Source organism: Myxine glutinosa, chromosome 1 (genome assembly GCF_964187855.1).
Source record: "Myxine glutinosa chromosome 1, kmMyxGlut1.1, whole genome shotgun sequence".
Lineage (NCBI taxonomy): Eukaryota > Metazoa > Chordata > Myxini > Myxiniformes > Myxinidae > Myxine > Myxine glutinosa.
This window is the reverse complement of record NC_136261.1, coordinates 233,803,942-233,818,632: the sequence shown is the minus strand read 5'-3', so window position 1 is coordinate 233,818,632 and position 14,691 is coordinate 233,803,942. Positions and strand designations below refer to the sequence as shown.

Here is a 14,691-nt window from a genome sequence, read left to right as displayed (position 1 = left end):
AGCAGGGAAAATGGCCTTAAAATGCCTGTTGTTGTTGTTGTTGTTGTTGTTGTTGTTGTATGGGTCAGGCAATGGGAATGTTTCGGCACCACATACCGACAGTAGGACTGCCTTCATCTGTTTCTCATTTGAAATACCATTTGCTTCGAAGTAATCCTCCAAATGTTGAGCATACATGTCCCAATCACCTCCATGGATGTGGAATTCGTCGATGCGACCATCCGTCAATCCGAACAGCTAGACCAGAAATACGTTGTACCAGCTGGGTGGGTGTCACAGGTGATTAAAGTATTCCCTGAAAGCTTATGCTCATTTCCATTTATTGGTTCTTCAATAGAGTGCCAATTTAAGTCGATTAAAACGGCTTTTATTTAAGTCGATTAAAACGGCTTTTATTCACCAACTTGAAAGCAGGATGTTACTAGGATTTGCTCTTGACCCGGAAGTGAAGTGCCCACCCATTTATTTATGGGTGGTATAAACCACACAATACGAAGCAAAACGTCCCGACAGTGTGTGGTCTAGATGTTGCATGCATTGCAATTTGTGGCATTGATTACTCATTTCTGTCTGCCACCCCTCTGACAAGGTGGGGGACGGGGGATGAGGGGAGAGAGTGGGGGGAGGATGTTAAAATGAGTTCCATCCAACCGACTGACCGATAATTATCTGTCCATGTACGAGTACTTTTGTGTACATGATATTTAAAAAACCGTTGAAAATTTCGTTTTCATATTGTAGTAGATCTCTATTCTGCATGACATTATCTCAACTTGATTAGATCACGGCTGTGATTGGCTGAATTATGTTGCCATGGAAACCACTTGGGTAACTTCACTTGTGAACGTGATACTTAAAAACTCTTTAAAAAACGTGATACTTAAAAACATTACGCTTTCATATTACGCTTTCATATTACATATCATATTACATCTATTCCTCATACCACCCAAAAGGCAGGGCACCTAGAGTATCAGCTCCTTCTTTTTCTTTTAATACAGTCTGACCAGCTCATGAAAGAGCTTGTACATCTAAAAAAAAAATGCAGGAAAATGATATTAGAAGAAGTTGGTGTATGAATTACATAGAAAGGACAAGAATGATAAATCAGCATGGTACAAGGGAATTTAATCTGGGATCCCAGCGTCATGAGATTATATGTACTCTGATGGGAATGCAAACAAGCCATCCCATTTATTTCCTTGTATATATTGGTCGACTGTCAGATAACCATTCGCTCATATGTGAATTGCTTAATCAGAGTAAATGCCTTGTGTTACTTTTATGCATGATGCATAGTGGACTAGTGTGACATGAAAGGACTCGTGAATTATTAGGCTCTCTTTGTAAAAGTTGAGAACGAGGTTGGAGGCTGCAAGCAGGTGGAAAGTGGTTTATAATTATTTATTTATTTATTTAAATAATAAATTGCCCTTGACCCGGAAGTGAAGTGCTCTTGACTCGGAATAGATTCCGGCAAGTATGTTGGTTGGTTTGTCTGTCTGTCTGTCTGTCTGTTTGTGCACAGTACTACATCTACGTCGTTGCACATAGCATCACCATACTTTACACACATATTTGGCTTGCCCTGGAATAGACTGTGCCCAATTTTTAACTCTCTAGGCCCAAGGTCAAGCTCAAGGTCACCCAAAACGTGAAATCAGGGGGGTCGAGTTTTCATTTAAAATATATTTCAAACCACTATAACTCTAAAAGTACAAGAGATATGCATATACTTACTGTTACTGACATATAGGAAGTCACATACGACATTTTATTTGGCACCATGACCTTTGACCTTGAGTGACCTTGAAAGGTCAAACTCGAGGTCAATAAAAAGTACATTCCGGCAAGTCCTCGGTCTCTGACCGATTTCTAGTCTGTTTGTCTGTCTGTTTGTGCGCAGTACTACGTCTACATCGTTGCACATAGCATCGCCATACTTTACACACATATTTGCCTTGCACTGGAATAGACTGTGCCCAATTTTTGACTCTCTAGGCCCAAGGTCAAGCTCAAGGTCACCCAAAACGATGGTCACCCAATCATTTGCGCCTCCCAATTCAAGCCCCGCCCTTAGGGCGGGTACCGTTGCTAGTAATATATAATGGCGAAACAACAATTTTTACCGCTTTGCTTTGAAGAACGGGAATGAAGGGAGAGGAATGTGTTAATATGTCTGGTTTAAGGCTTTGGGTGGTAAGGGGGATTGAATCCAGATTTTAATCTTACAGCCGCCATGCTGGTGCTCGCCGTCCCTGTGATGCGAAGCAAAAGATGCCTCAGAGCTGTCACATTCACAATCGCTATGTCGTATGTACTCCCGATACGTGTTTCCTTCATTGTAAAAACTACCAAGTCAACAGTTAAAAGGATTTTGAGCCGATAGGTGTTACGGTCTTGGCAAGATCGATGGAGACAGCGATCTGTTAGCTTACACACCGCCCAAATAGCTATGTGGAATTCCCTCATGGAGAGATTAAACCCAAGTCGTTTGAACTTTGGCAGAGGTCATTATTTACTTTTAATGATCCAAAATGGCCGATAAAAAAGTACATTCCGGCAAATCCTCGGTTTCTGACCGATTTTTCATTTGTTTGTCTGTTTGTTTGCCTGTTTGATTGTCTGTATGTCAATCGCCTACATGTCACTATTTTAAACCGATGTTGACAAAACTTCAAGAAACGGTAGAGTTGGTCATACGCAAGAAGCCTATATTATTTTGAGGTCAAAAGGTCAACATTAGACAAAAGTCAACAACTTTGTCAAATTTCTAAAATCATAAATTTTCATCTGATTACCTTGAAATTTGAAGAGGATTTGCACATCAGGTCACTCAATTGAAGCACCAATTATTTTTGAGGTTAGCCTAGGCCTTTTAAGTGCTTATTCACCATTGAGAGATGGGGCAAAAAACGATATATACAGTCACGTGAAAAAGTAAGTACACCCCATGTAAAGTTTTGACTTTTTCAACACATTTCAAGATACAGCTTGATCATTTCAAGATAGATATTCATTTCAACAATATTGATAGATAAAGGTGATATAATATAACAAATATCATGAAACATTTATATTTTGTAGTCCATTGTATAATTTAAATAAACATAAATGCAAATTTCACGTGTGGAAAAAGTAAGTACACCCCGACATTTATCACTACTTCAAATACCTAAAATTAGCATCAGGTGCACCAGCTCAGGTGCAAATGATTAGAACATCGTTAGAGAGGATCTTGGAGGAACCTGTCTTATTTAAATCTCAGACATTTAGTTTGGTTTGCTCTTTGTTGTTGAAGTGTGTGGCATCACCATGCCTAGATCAAAAGAGCTCTCTGAGGCCTTCAGAAAGAAGGTTATAGATGCCTACGAGTCTGGGAAGGGATTTAAAAAGATCTCCAAACAATTTGAAATCAATCATTCAACTGTCCGGAAGATCACCTACAAGTGGAGAAGATTCCAAACAACTGCCATCTTGTTCAGGCCAGGCCGTCCCAGCAAGTTCAGCCCGAGAGCAGACCGCAAGATGCTAAAAGAAGTCTCGAAGAACCACAGAATATCATCACGGAACCTACAGGTAGCTCTTGCCACTGTTGATGTCAAAGTGCACGAGTCTACCAATAGAAAGAGGCTGCACAAATTTGATCTACATGGGAGGTGTGCCAGGGGGAAACCTTTGCTGTCCAGAAAGAACATCAGGGCAAGACTAAAGTTTGCCAATGAACACCTAGGCAAAGACCAGCACTTCTAGAACAATGTGTTCTGGCCAGATGAGTCAAAGGTAGAGCTATTTGGCCATAGTACCAGAAGACATGTTTGGCGAAAACCAAAGACAGCATTTGACCACAAGAACCTGATACCAACTGTAAAGCATGGTGGTGGAAATATTATGGTTTGGGGCACCTTTGCTGCATCAGGGCCTGGGCAGCTCACTATCATAGAATCCATTATGAATTCTTCATTGTACCAGAGGGTGCTTGAGGATAATGTGAGGCCATCTGTCAGAAAGTTGAAGCTCAATCGAAGGTGGACCTTGTAACATGACAATGACCCTAAACATACCCGTAAATCCACCAAGGAATGGCTGAAAAGAAATAAATGGAGGGTTCTGGAATGGCCAAGTCAAAGCCTGGATTTAAATCCCATCGAGATGTTGTGGGGGGATTTAAAACGAGCTGTGCATGCACGAAACCCCTCAAACATCGCACAGCTGAAAGAATTCTGCATGGTGGAGTGGGCAAAAATTTCTCCCAGTCGATGTCAGAGACTGGTAGACAGTTATAAGAAACGCCCACTTGAGGTTGTTTCTGCCAAAGGGGGCAATACCACCGATGAGAGCCAAGGGTGTACTTACTTTTTCCACATGCGAAATTTGCATTTATGTTTATTTAAATTATACAATGGACTACAAAATGTAAATGTTTCATGATATTTGTTATATTATATCACCTTTATCTATCAATATTGTTGAAATGAAGATAAAATAGCTGTATGTTGAAATATGTTGAAAAAGTCAAAACTTTACATGGGGTGTACTTACTTTTTCACGTGACTGTACATTATATCTCAAAAAGTTGTGGACAAATTTGTATGAAACTTTATTTGTAGGTGGGATGTGTGACACGTACGAAATGATTCAGTTTTGGTGAAGATCCAGATCCAAATGTGGATCCGAGAATTTTTGAAAGTGATTCTTCACCATTGGGTGATAGAGCAAAAAACGATATAGCATGACATCGCAAAAAGTTGTGGATGGATTTGGACGAAACTTTGTGGACAGATTGGGTGTGTGACAAGGCTGAATTAGCTCGATCTTTTGTGAAGTTCCAAATCCGGATCTGGATCATAGAATTTTTAATTTTTTTTCAGTGATTCTTCATCATTGAGTGCTGGGCCAAAAATGATAAATAAATAACATGATATTTCAAAACGTTGTGGATGACTTTGGACAAAAACTTGATGGATGAGTTGGTGAGATGACGAGAACAAACTGATTCGATTTTGGTTCAGGTCCGAATCCAGATGCGGTCTACCAGTGGGATACAAAACGCAAACTGTTCAGCTTGGCGGACGTATGCTCTTTACTGAGTGCCGTATTGAAAGATCTAAGAACCATTCTGATTTATTTCCCCCCAATCCAATTGTTTGCAACATGTTAATATCATAACCTAAAGGCAGCATTTATAGATCGAGGTATACTTGTGTACGTACAGTTTTTTTCAGTCTCATATTTCATATTTTTCATTTATTCCTCATGAAATTGCTTGGAAGATTTCCTTCTTTTTTATATGTCAACTTATTGTTTCTGTTGGCAAATTGTGTCACAGTTTGATCAGGTGAGTTTGACTGCACAGTGCAGATCTTATGATTTCAGGTTTATTCAAAGTATGGAGATGCAATGAGAAAATGCACAATGAGGAGATTGTTATGATATGTTCATTTGTCTCTTCCTAAGTGCAATGCTCATTTAACCTTTTTTTATACAACTAAAAATTCCATTGTAATTCTACTTTCCTTCTTTTTTTTTTATCTGACAGGGCTCTGCTGATTCTTACACCAGCCGTCCCTCTGATTCAGACGCATCTTTAGAAGAGGACCGTGAAGCCCATAAGCGTGAATCCGAACGCCAGGCTTTTTCCCAACTCGAGAAGGCCAAGGTAAAATATGGTAAAATACCCTCTGTGAATGTTCCTCTGTGACAATAATATCCTCTGTGACAATAATATCCTCTGTGACAATGTGAATGTTCTGGTGGCATCCCCGAACCGGGCCAGGAGGCGAATACTGGAGGCATGGCACACTGGCCAAACGAGGGCACCTTTGACAGAGGAGACTGGCGTTATTACAGGCGTATGGACCTCTCATAAACACACTAGCGAGACACCGATTCTGGGAGGAGGACAAGGACAAAGTGGGACATAAACAACACAGGCGACAAGGACGACATAAACACAATACACTTCTCAAACACGCACAAAACACTTGCAACACAAGCTTGTCATGGGTCTTGGGTCAATGGTCACGAGGTCTCGCAACACAGCTTTGTAATTGGTTGACAGAATAGGCCCACCCCCTTCCCCCAGGTTTATCTGGGGAAGATTTGATAAGGTAAACAAGGAGGTAAACAAGGGAATTACTCTTGATAAAGGCTAGTGGAGGCCCAGTGCACACCGGGTTGCTGGCCAAAACGTTGAGTTTTTAAGACGAGTGTTTAAGACAAAACTATAGGTTGGAGAACGGCAAAATGGACTTATTGGATATAATTCCAAACCGCTGCTCATTACTTGAGAGATATATATATATATATATATATAGCATGGGAAATTAACAAAGGATTAAAAAGGGCAGAGGTTAGGTAATATAGTACAACCAAGCCTTATTTTACATCACCTGACATCTTATCCTGGTCTTTTTTTATTGAGGTTAGAGGTATTGGGAAAGATGGATCACTGATATTCACACTCGTCTGCCAGCTGTCAATCCTGGGTTTGTATCTCGGCCCACCTATAAACTGTCATCCTGGTGTTTCACAGGCAGGTTTTCACCAGTGTGTGCCGTCCCTCAGTGTGTGCCGTCCCTCTGATTCATCGGTGTGTGCCGTCCCTCTGATGGACACTAAGCAGGCGTCCTGTTTGCCAGCATTATTTGGTGGGCGTGAAAGATGCCATGGTGTCCTTCCTGAAGAGTAGGCAAGCTATTGCCAGCATCCTGAACAAATTTCAAATTCCTGCGTTAACCTACAAATTGCTTTGCATCAGCGGCACAGCCATGCCCTCAGCCAATGATGCTACACCACAGCCTTGTGACTCAAATAGAAGAAGAAGACGAAGAAGACTGTGATATTAAAGAGCTATTCGGGAAAATTGGGAAATTGCTGGAACCTTACTCGTTGAGGTTGGAAAGAAAGATGAGGTATCTTTCTGCCAGATGCATGTTAACAATGATGACACTTCTTGAATCAGCGAAATGACTGATCCCACAGTTTTTTGAAATATTGCACCATTATCTTTGATGGATTGAAAGTTGCACCATTGTCTTCAGCCCTTATGGTCCCATGCTGCTGCATACTATCTCTCAACTGTACTTACTGATGCTTTTTGCTTTCTTTTCTTCCTTCTGCCTGAACAAAAAATGTTTGCCTGCTATTTATGTTCTCAAGTTTGTTTCCGAAATGTTGCTGAATAATTTAGCCTCCAATAAATAATTAACAGCCATTAATGTATACGCAATGTTTGTAGCTGGCACTTGGGCATGTGTTCTTATGGGTAGAGCACATGTGCTGTGCTGCGTACTAGCAATTAGCCAGTGGTTCATGCAACCACCTGATACATTACTCGATCCCTTTTATGTCGGTCCAGACCCCGTTATATCGTGTTTTTGACATCCTATGATGCTCTCGCTCTTCTCTGAGCTGTCTAGCCTGGGTTTGAATCGCGGCCTAGCTGCCACCTCATTGTCATTATAGGCATATTATTTCACAGTATTTATTTACTTCTGTCTCTTCATATTTTTTATCACAATCCATTGTCATGGGGATGGTGTGGAACTAATTAATTTAGCCTTGAATGATAGACAGACTCAAAAATTAATGTCCAAACTTGTTCAGAAGACAATTGACTGATTTTTAATGAAACGTGGAGGACTTCACATAGGTTACAAGGAAGATATACATCAAAGGAATTCAGAAAAGCAATTGGCACGAATCCAAATCCAAAAAGAACACACACACACACACACACACACACACACACACAACAATTCCTAAGCAAAATCCTCGACACTGATACCAGATCCGGCTGGATATCAGTAACCAAACTTGTAAGCATGCAACTGTCACCAACTGTGACAAATAAACAAACCAAATCACAACGTGTGACAAATCACTGTTCACAACCCCTCTTCTGCAGTAAGAGTAGGTTCGTGACACAGCTCAACCACCACTACCAAATGCGGACAACCTGTGTTTAACAGCCCAAACCAGATCAGATCAGATCTGTCCTAACTATCAAACACACCCTAGGGTTTTTCACGTGATCAACGTCCGGTGCCCCAAACCGAATCTTTAATGGCCAGAACCAGATAACACGTACCAGATAACACACACCAGGGTTTTCCACTCGTTTAGAGTCCGGTGCCCCACAACCGAATCAGATATCTATCACAATTCACTGACCATTTACACATCCTACCGAGATTTCAACCTGCGGTAAGTGTTTTACACTTATATACATAACAAAAACGAATGCAAGAACAAGCAAACAGATAAACACACCCAATGAACATGATACGTTTCATTAAAAATCAGTCGATTGTCTTCTGAACAAGTTTGGACATTAATTTTTGAGTCCGTCCATCATTCAAGGCTAAATTAATTAGTTCCACATCGGGGATCTGAAATTTTCCATGCCATTCTTTATTCAGGTACCTTCACCATAATATGATGTATGTTTTGTTGTATTTTGTGTATGATTGCATCATGAGCAGATGCCAGCTGTCAAGGTACCTGCCATCACTGAACTGAACTTTTATCCCGGTGTTTCACAGGCAAGGTGCAATTCATAAATGTGTGTACCGTCCCTTGGATGGACATTAAACTTGCGGCCCGTCTGCCAGCATTAGTTGGTGGACGTTAAAGATCCCACAGTATCTTTAGCGAAGAATGGACGAGTTATTCATCAGCACTGTGAACAAATTGCAAATGTTTGCCCTAACTACTGCTGGAAAGGCAATGGCAAACTACCCAGTTATAACCCTTGTCCAGAAACTGCTTCAGCAGCACTGACGCTCTGTAATCACAAAAAGGGTGCTCTCTGCCACATATGTGAACAAAGGAGCTTATTCTGGCCATTCACTTATTCATCTTATTTTTGTTCATTATTAAAGAATATAGAGTATGTGTGTAGCTGATTGGTTCTCCTCCATGTTTATGAAAGCTTCAAAGTACAGGTCTGCTTATGGAATGGAGTGTCCAAATCAAAGCAGAAATCATTGGATTTTGAGAGTGTGTGCATGTGTGTCGTTGGTTAGTTGTGTGTGTGTGTGTGTGTGTGTGTGTGTGTGTGTGTGTGTGTGTGTGTGTGTGTGTGTGTGTGTGTGTGTGTGTGTGTGTGTGTGTGTGTGTGTGTGTAAGCGTTTATTGTTGAGGTTGTAAATTGTAACATTGTAACAAACAATCATTGTAACAAACCTTTTAAAGCAGGGCAGCTCCCAGCTGAACTAGCCTCCCTGGGGACTAACCATCCTCAGAGGATTTGTGTTCCTCGACAAGGTAATGCTGTAGTTAACTCAGATATCCGGGCTGTAGGAGGTGGCCATTCTGGGTTAGCCAATGGGGAACACTTGTCCGAAGTCAAAGTGCGTAAATGTGGGATTTGCAATTGCAAAACCTGTCTTATATTTGCCACAAACAATATAATTAAGTGAACAGTAACGGCTAGATGTTACAAGTTAAAAGAAACAAAATAATTAATTACATGTAAAACCTCAAATATAGTTTACTTATTGACCTGTAGCAAATGTGCGATGCAATATGTTGGTGAAAGAATGCAGAGATGTAATGTAGGAATGAATGCACACAGGAGCGGCATGAAAAACCCAGATAGAACTACTGGTTGTCCACTACTTACCCATCATTTTACTTCTGGATATTGTGAAAATGCGAGCTTCAGTGTTCAGGTTATAGAAAAGATAAGCGGAAATGGCCGAAAAAAGAATGGGATGCAAGATAAAACTGCGTAAGCACACAATTGCGTAAGCGACTAAGCGTAGATAACTTTTCTGGATTAAAGAATTAAGAACTGCTTACCCTTATGGATTAAATGAAAGAATTAATGACGCATATACACAGCATAATGGCCAAAACATCATCGCCTCTGTTTTTAACACCTTACCACGAGACTCTCAGAGACACAGAGTACATAACTATGGACGTAAATGTCCAATTATAGACACAACACAACAAATTGTAAATGAGTGGTTAGATCTTAACAAATCCAATATCTGCACATTACTTAACAGCAGCAGAATTATGATCAATATCTTTAAAAACCAACAACTGAAAGAAGTTTGGCAAATCGTGAACAGATTAATGGAAGAGGACGATCAAGAGGAACTCCCAATCCAACACATGGAAGCAATTCTGTACATGATTGATCATAAAATGTACAAAGAGAAACCGAAAAAAGTGAATCGTAGAAAAGACAATGATATCATCAAAATTATGTTTGATAATAAAGGGGTGGAAATGATCAATATCGAGAAAATACTTCAACATAAGGAAGTGTGGAGTAAACTTCCAGAAACAATACAACACGAGTTGTGTACACTTTGGGAAATTCAATTCGGGGGAAAGATCTTCAACTGCAAGGACACTGTACAATCTATAGACATAGAGGAATGGTTAAACAAGAAGACGTCATGCGCAGCACGATACTTGCAAAATCCGCCCCCCCCCCCCCAAAAGTTTTCCATTGATACAGCAAATTGTCCATTTCATGAAGATTAAAATTTACAATCTTGATCAAAGCTCGGGTCAACAGGATGAAAAGTGACGTTTTTCAGATAAATAATGATGATTTTGGAAGGTTGACCTTGAGTTGACCTTTGACCTTTTCACCTCAAAAATAGTTAGTTTCCCTATTTAGAGACTCAATGTGCCAATGCTGTTCAATTTTTAAGTCAATCGGATGAAAATTAAGGATATTAAAAATTTGGCCTATGTTGAACTTTTGGCCTATGTTGACCTCAAAAATAGATGGTGGTTGAATTCAGTGACCATATATATAAATCCTCTTTGAAGTTCAAGTCAATCAAATGAAAATTGGTGATTTTAGAAATTTGGCCTATGTTGACCTTTCGGCCTGTGTTGACCTCAAGTATACTTGGTGGTTGAATTCAGTGACCAGATATGCAAGTCCTCTTCAAATTTCAAGTCAATCAGAAGAAAATTGAGGATTTTAGAAATGTGGCCCATGTTGACCTTTTGGCCAATGTTGACCTCAAATATACTTGGTGGTTGAATTCAGTGACTAGATATGCAAGTCCTCTTCAAATTTCAAGTCAATTGGATGAAAATTGAGGATTTTAGAAATTTGGCTTATGTTGACCATTTGGCCTATGTTGACCTCAAAAATACTTGGTGGTTGAATTCAGTGACCAGATATGCAAGTGGTCTTCAAATTTCAAGTCAATCGGATGAAAATTGAGGATTTTAGAAATTTAGCAAAGTTGGTGACCTTTGGCCTATGTTGACCGTTTGACCTATTGACCCCAAAAACAATAGGCTTCTTGCTTTTGACCAACTCTACCATTTGGTGAGGTTTCGTGAAGATCGGTTGAAAATTGTGACCTGTAGGCCGGTGACAAACAAACAGACAAACAGACAGACAAACAAACAAACAGACAGACAGAACCACATAACAAACACAACCGACCAATATACTTGAAAAATCTTAGATTTTGCAAGTAATAACACACATCATTGTAATTGTGAACATTCCGCATTCAAAGATCCACATCATAAACACGGTTATCACAGGTGATCTCAGAATAGTGAAAGATCAAAGATTACGTGCATTACTTACAAAAGGACCAAATTATAGAGAAAATAAAAGGATTAACTGGAATAAAGCAATGGAACTTACAATGATGGGACTGGGCGAATGCATGAGAGAACAAATTGATAAACATAAAGTACCAAACACAAAAATGGCTTTATGGTTGGAGGAGGAAGAGAAACATGTGAAAAGGAGAGTTGTTGATTTGAAAAGAGAGGTTCGAATCAATAATCCGAAGGCAATTTTAAACAATCCAGAGACACGTGATTGCTTGAGGCAGCTTCAAACACAATATGTTATTGTTCCAATTGACAAAGCAAATAATAATATTGCATTTGTATGTAAAACATTCTACATTCAAACACTTTTGGAAGAATTGGGCCTAGACACGGGAATTTCAAAGACCTACAAAATAAGTAACAATAACAAAACAGACTTGATACAACACTATACAAATCACTCAACGGTGAGAAGACTGTTAGTTCCGGATAAACACCATAAATTACCATTCATTTACTGGATCCCAAAAATGCACAAACACCCTTGTAAGATGAGGTTCATCATCGCAAGTAGAGAATGTAGTTTGAAACCTTTGTCAGGTAGTATAACAGCGGCGATGAAACTAATCTATAAATGCTTAAAAAACTACCATGAAAAAGTGGTTTATTCTGGTATTAAGAAATTCTGGATCATTGACAATTCCAAACCTGTAATCGACAGTATCCACAACATTAATAACAAGAAGAAGAGCAATCAGAGATTGCAAACCCTCGCCAGGATGTATTTTCAGTGTTTTTTAAGGCTTTTGTGTTAAAACAAATATGGCGGCCGAACCACGTGACCGATGACGTCATAAATCTTTTTTTTTCCTCCACCAATTTATGCCTACATGACGCTCAATAAATTTCATCTTGATTGGATGAAGTTTTGTACTTGTCAAATTATGATGTCATAATGGAGGCACCTATGACATCATCATTAACATATTTTATTCCCCATGGAGAGTTCTTTACAATGAGCCATCTCTTAATTTTTTCTATTCAGCGCTTTCGGAGACATAGAGGTGCAAAGTTTTTTGGGTTTTCCAAGATGGCGGCCGAACCACGTGACCGATGACATCATAATTATCATTAAAAAATTCTACAGTTGGAGTTGCACCTATGGTGAAAATTTCTTGTCGATTTGGACCAACGGTTGCAGAGAAAATCATATTTATTCTGTGCGGACAAACAGACAAACAAACAGACTCAAATGCAATACCCTCTCCTCAGGCATAATCGAGTCGAGGGTCAGTCGGTCAGATCGAATCGAGTCGAGTCAGTCGAGGGTAACAAGGGTAAGGCAAAATGTCTTTCAACTTTTGATATTTCCACATTGTACACAACCACTCCACATGAGAAGCTCGTAACCGCATTGGACAGAGCGGTAGATAAAGCATTTGCAGGAGGTAATAAAGTATGCATTAATGTATATCAAAACAGAGCACACTGGTCTGTAAAGGATAATCAATATCCATGCATTATTTCAAAAAGTAAACTCAAAGAAAGTATTCGATTTCTTCTAAACAACAGTTTCTTTACATTTGGCAACAAGATACTCCAGCAGACAGTTGACATACCCACGGGTTCAGATCCGGCCCCTTTCTTTGCTGAAAATTTGTTTCTGCACATGTACGAGTTTGATTGGGTCCAGAACATGTGCAGGAATAAATTAACAACTGCACGAAGATGTGGAAACATCTTCAGCTTCATTGATGATTTGTTGGCAATTAAAGATGGATTTATATTTGATCAGCTTCGTGATGATATTTATCCAAAATAACTTGAATTAAAAAAGGAAAACCAAACTTCTACTTCAGTTTCCTTTTTAGAATTACAAATTGACATCCATAATAAGAAATTTCACACCAAATTATTTGATAAACGAGATGCTTTTCCATTCCATATTGTCCGAATGCCTTTCTTAGACAGCAACATTCCCAAAAAGCTATTTTATGGTACGGTTGCAGGTGAAATAATTAGGACTGTGAGAGCAACCACACACAGCTCTGAACTTGTCAATAGATTAAAACAATTAGTCAGATGTATGTTAGCACAGGGGGCTACAGTTGGTGGATTAAAATAAGTTTTCTTTAATATCACAAAACGACACCAAATCGAATTAGTAAAATATAATACGAATAGTAAAAATATTATTCATGTGATCTTTATGTAAATACTACTGTGTTCAAAAAGTATCCGACCTTTATTTTTCGTGCGTAAAAAAAAAGAAGCTAGGGAGGCGTTGATTGGTGCACGTATGTAGGCGATCCTAATGCGCACGCGTGAATTTTTTCCCACCTGCAGAAGCTGTCATTCGACGGCAGACCGCCGATGAGTGAGGACATGTAAGTGAGCGCCGTCGGATTTTCGTTTTTGACAAAATGACGGAAAAACTTGAACAACGCTACTGCATCAAATTTTGTGTAAAGCTTGGCGATTCCCAAGTGGAAACGATCCGCAAGATTCAACACCGTTCATTCCATTATGAAGGAGGATTTGGGCTTCAGGAGAATCTCAGCGAAGTTCGTACCAAAGATGCTAACGATTGAGCAGAAGCAACTCCGTTTGGAGATTGCACTGGACATGCTGGAGACTGAACAGCGATCCCAGCTTCCTCAACACAGTGATCACTGGCGATGTCCTGGGTTTATGGGTACGACCCAGAAACCAAGTTGCAGTCATCACAATGGAAGCATCCAACATCCCCGAGGCCAAAAAACACAAAATTTGATGCAGTAGCGTTGTTCAGGTTTTTCCGTCATTTTGTCAAAAACGAAAATCCGACGGCGCTCGCTTACATGTCCTCACTCATCGGCGGTCTGCCGTCGAATGACAGCTTCTGCAGGTGGGGAAAAAATCACGCGTGCGCATTAGGATCGCCTACATACGTGCACCAATCAACGCCTCCCTAGCTTCTTTTTTTTTACGCACGAAAAATAAAGGTCGGATACTTTTTGAACACACTCGTACAGTACAATATAAGAATTAAATATACTACAAATCAATGTTGCTAGGAATCAGTGGTTGCTAGGATTTGGCAGCATGCAAAAAACTGTTACAGTGAGAACATTCGGAATTCAGTTTGATCCAGAG

General features: G+C 39.8%; 1 protein-coding gene across 6 annotated transcripts in view; it reads left to right on the top strand.

Annotated features, from left to right (window-relative positions):
• Positions 1 to 14,691, top strand: part of LOC137435054 (voltage-dependent L-type calcium channel subunit beta-1) — a 262,933-nt gene that overhangs the window by 111,120 nt on the left and 137,122 nt on the right. For all 6 annotated transcript variants that reach the window (XM_078785041.1, XM_078785038.1, XM_078785030.1 and 3 more), the window contains one exon: positions 5,540 to 5,659. In XM_078785041.1, the coding sequence (XP_078641167.1) occupies positions 5,540 to 5,659 (120 nt within the window). The remainder of the gene's footprint in view (positions 1 to 5,539; positions 5,660 to 14,691) is intronic.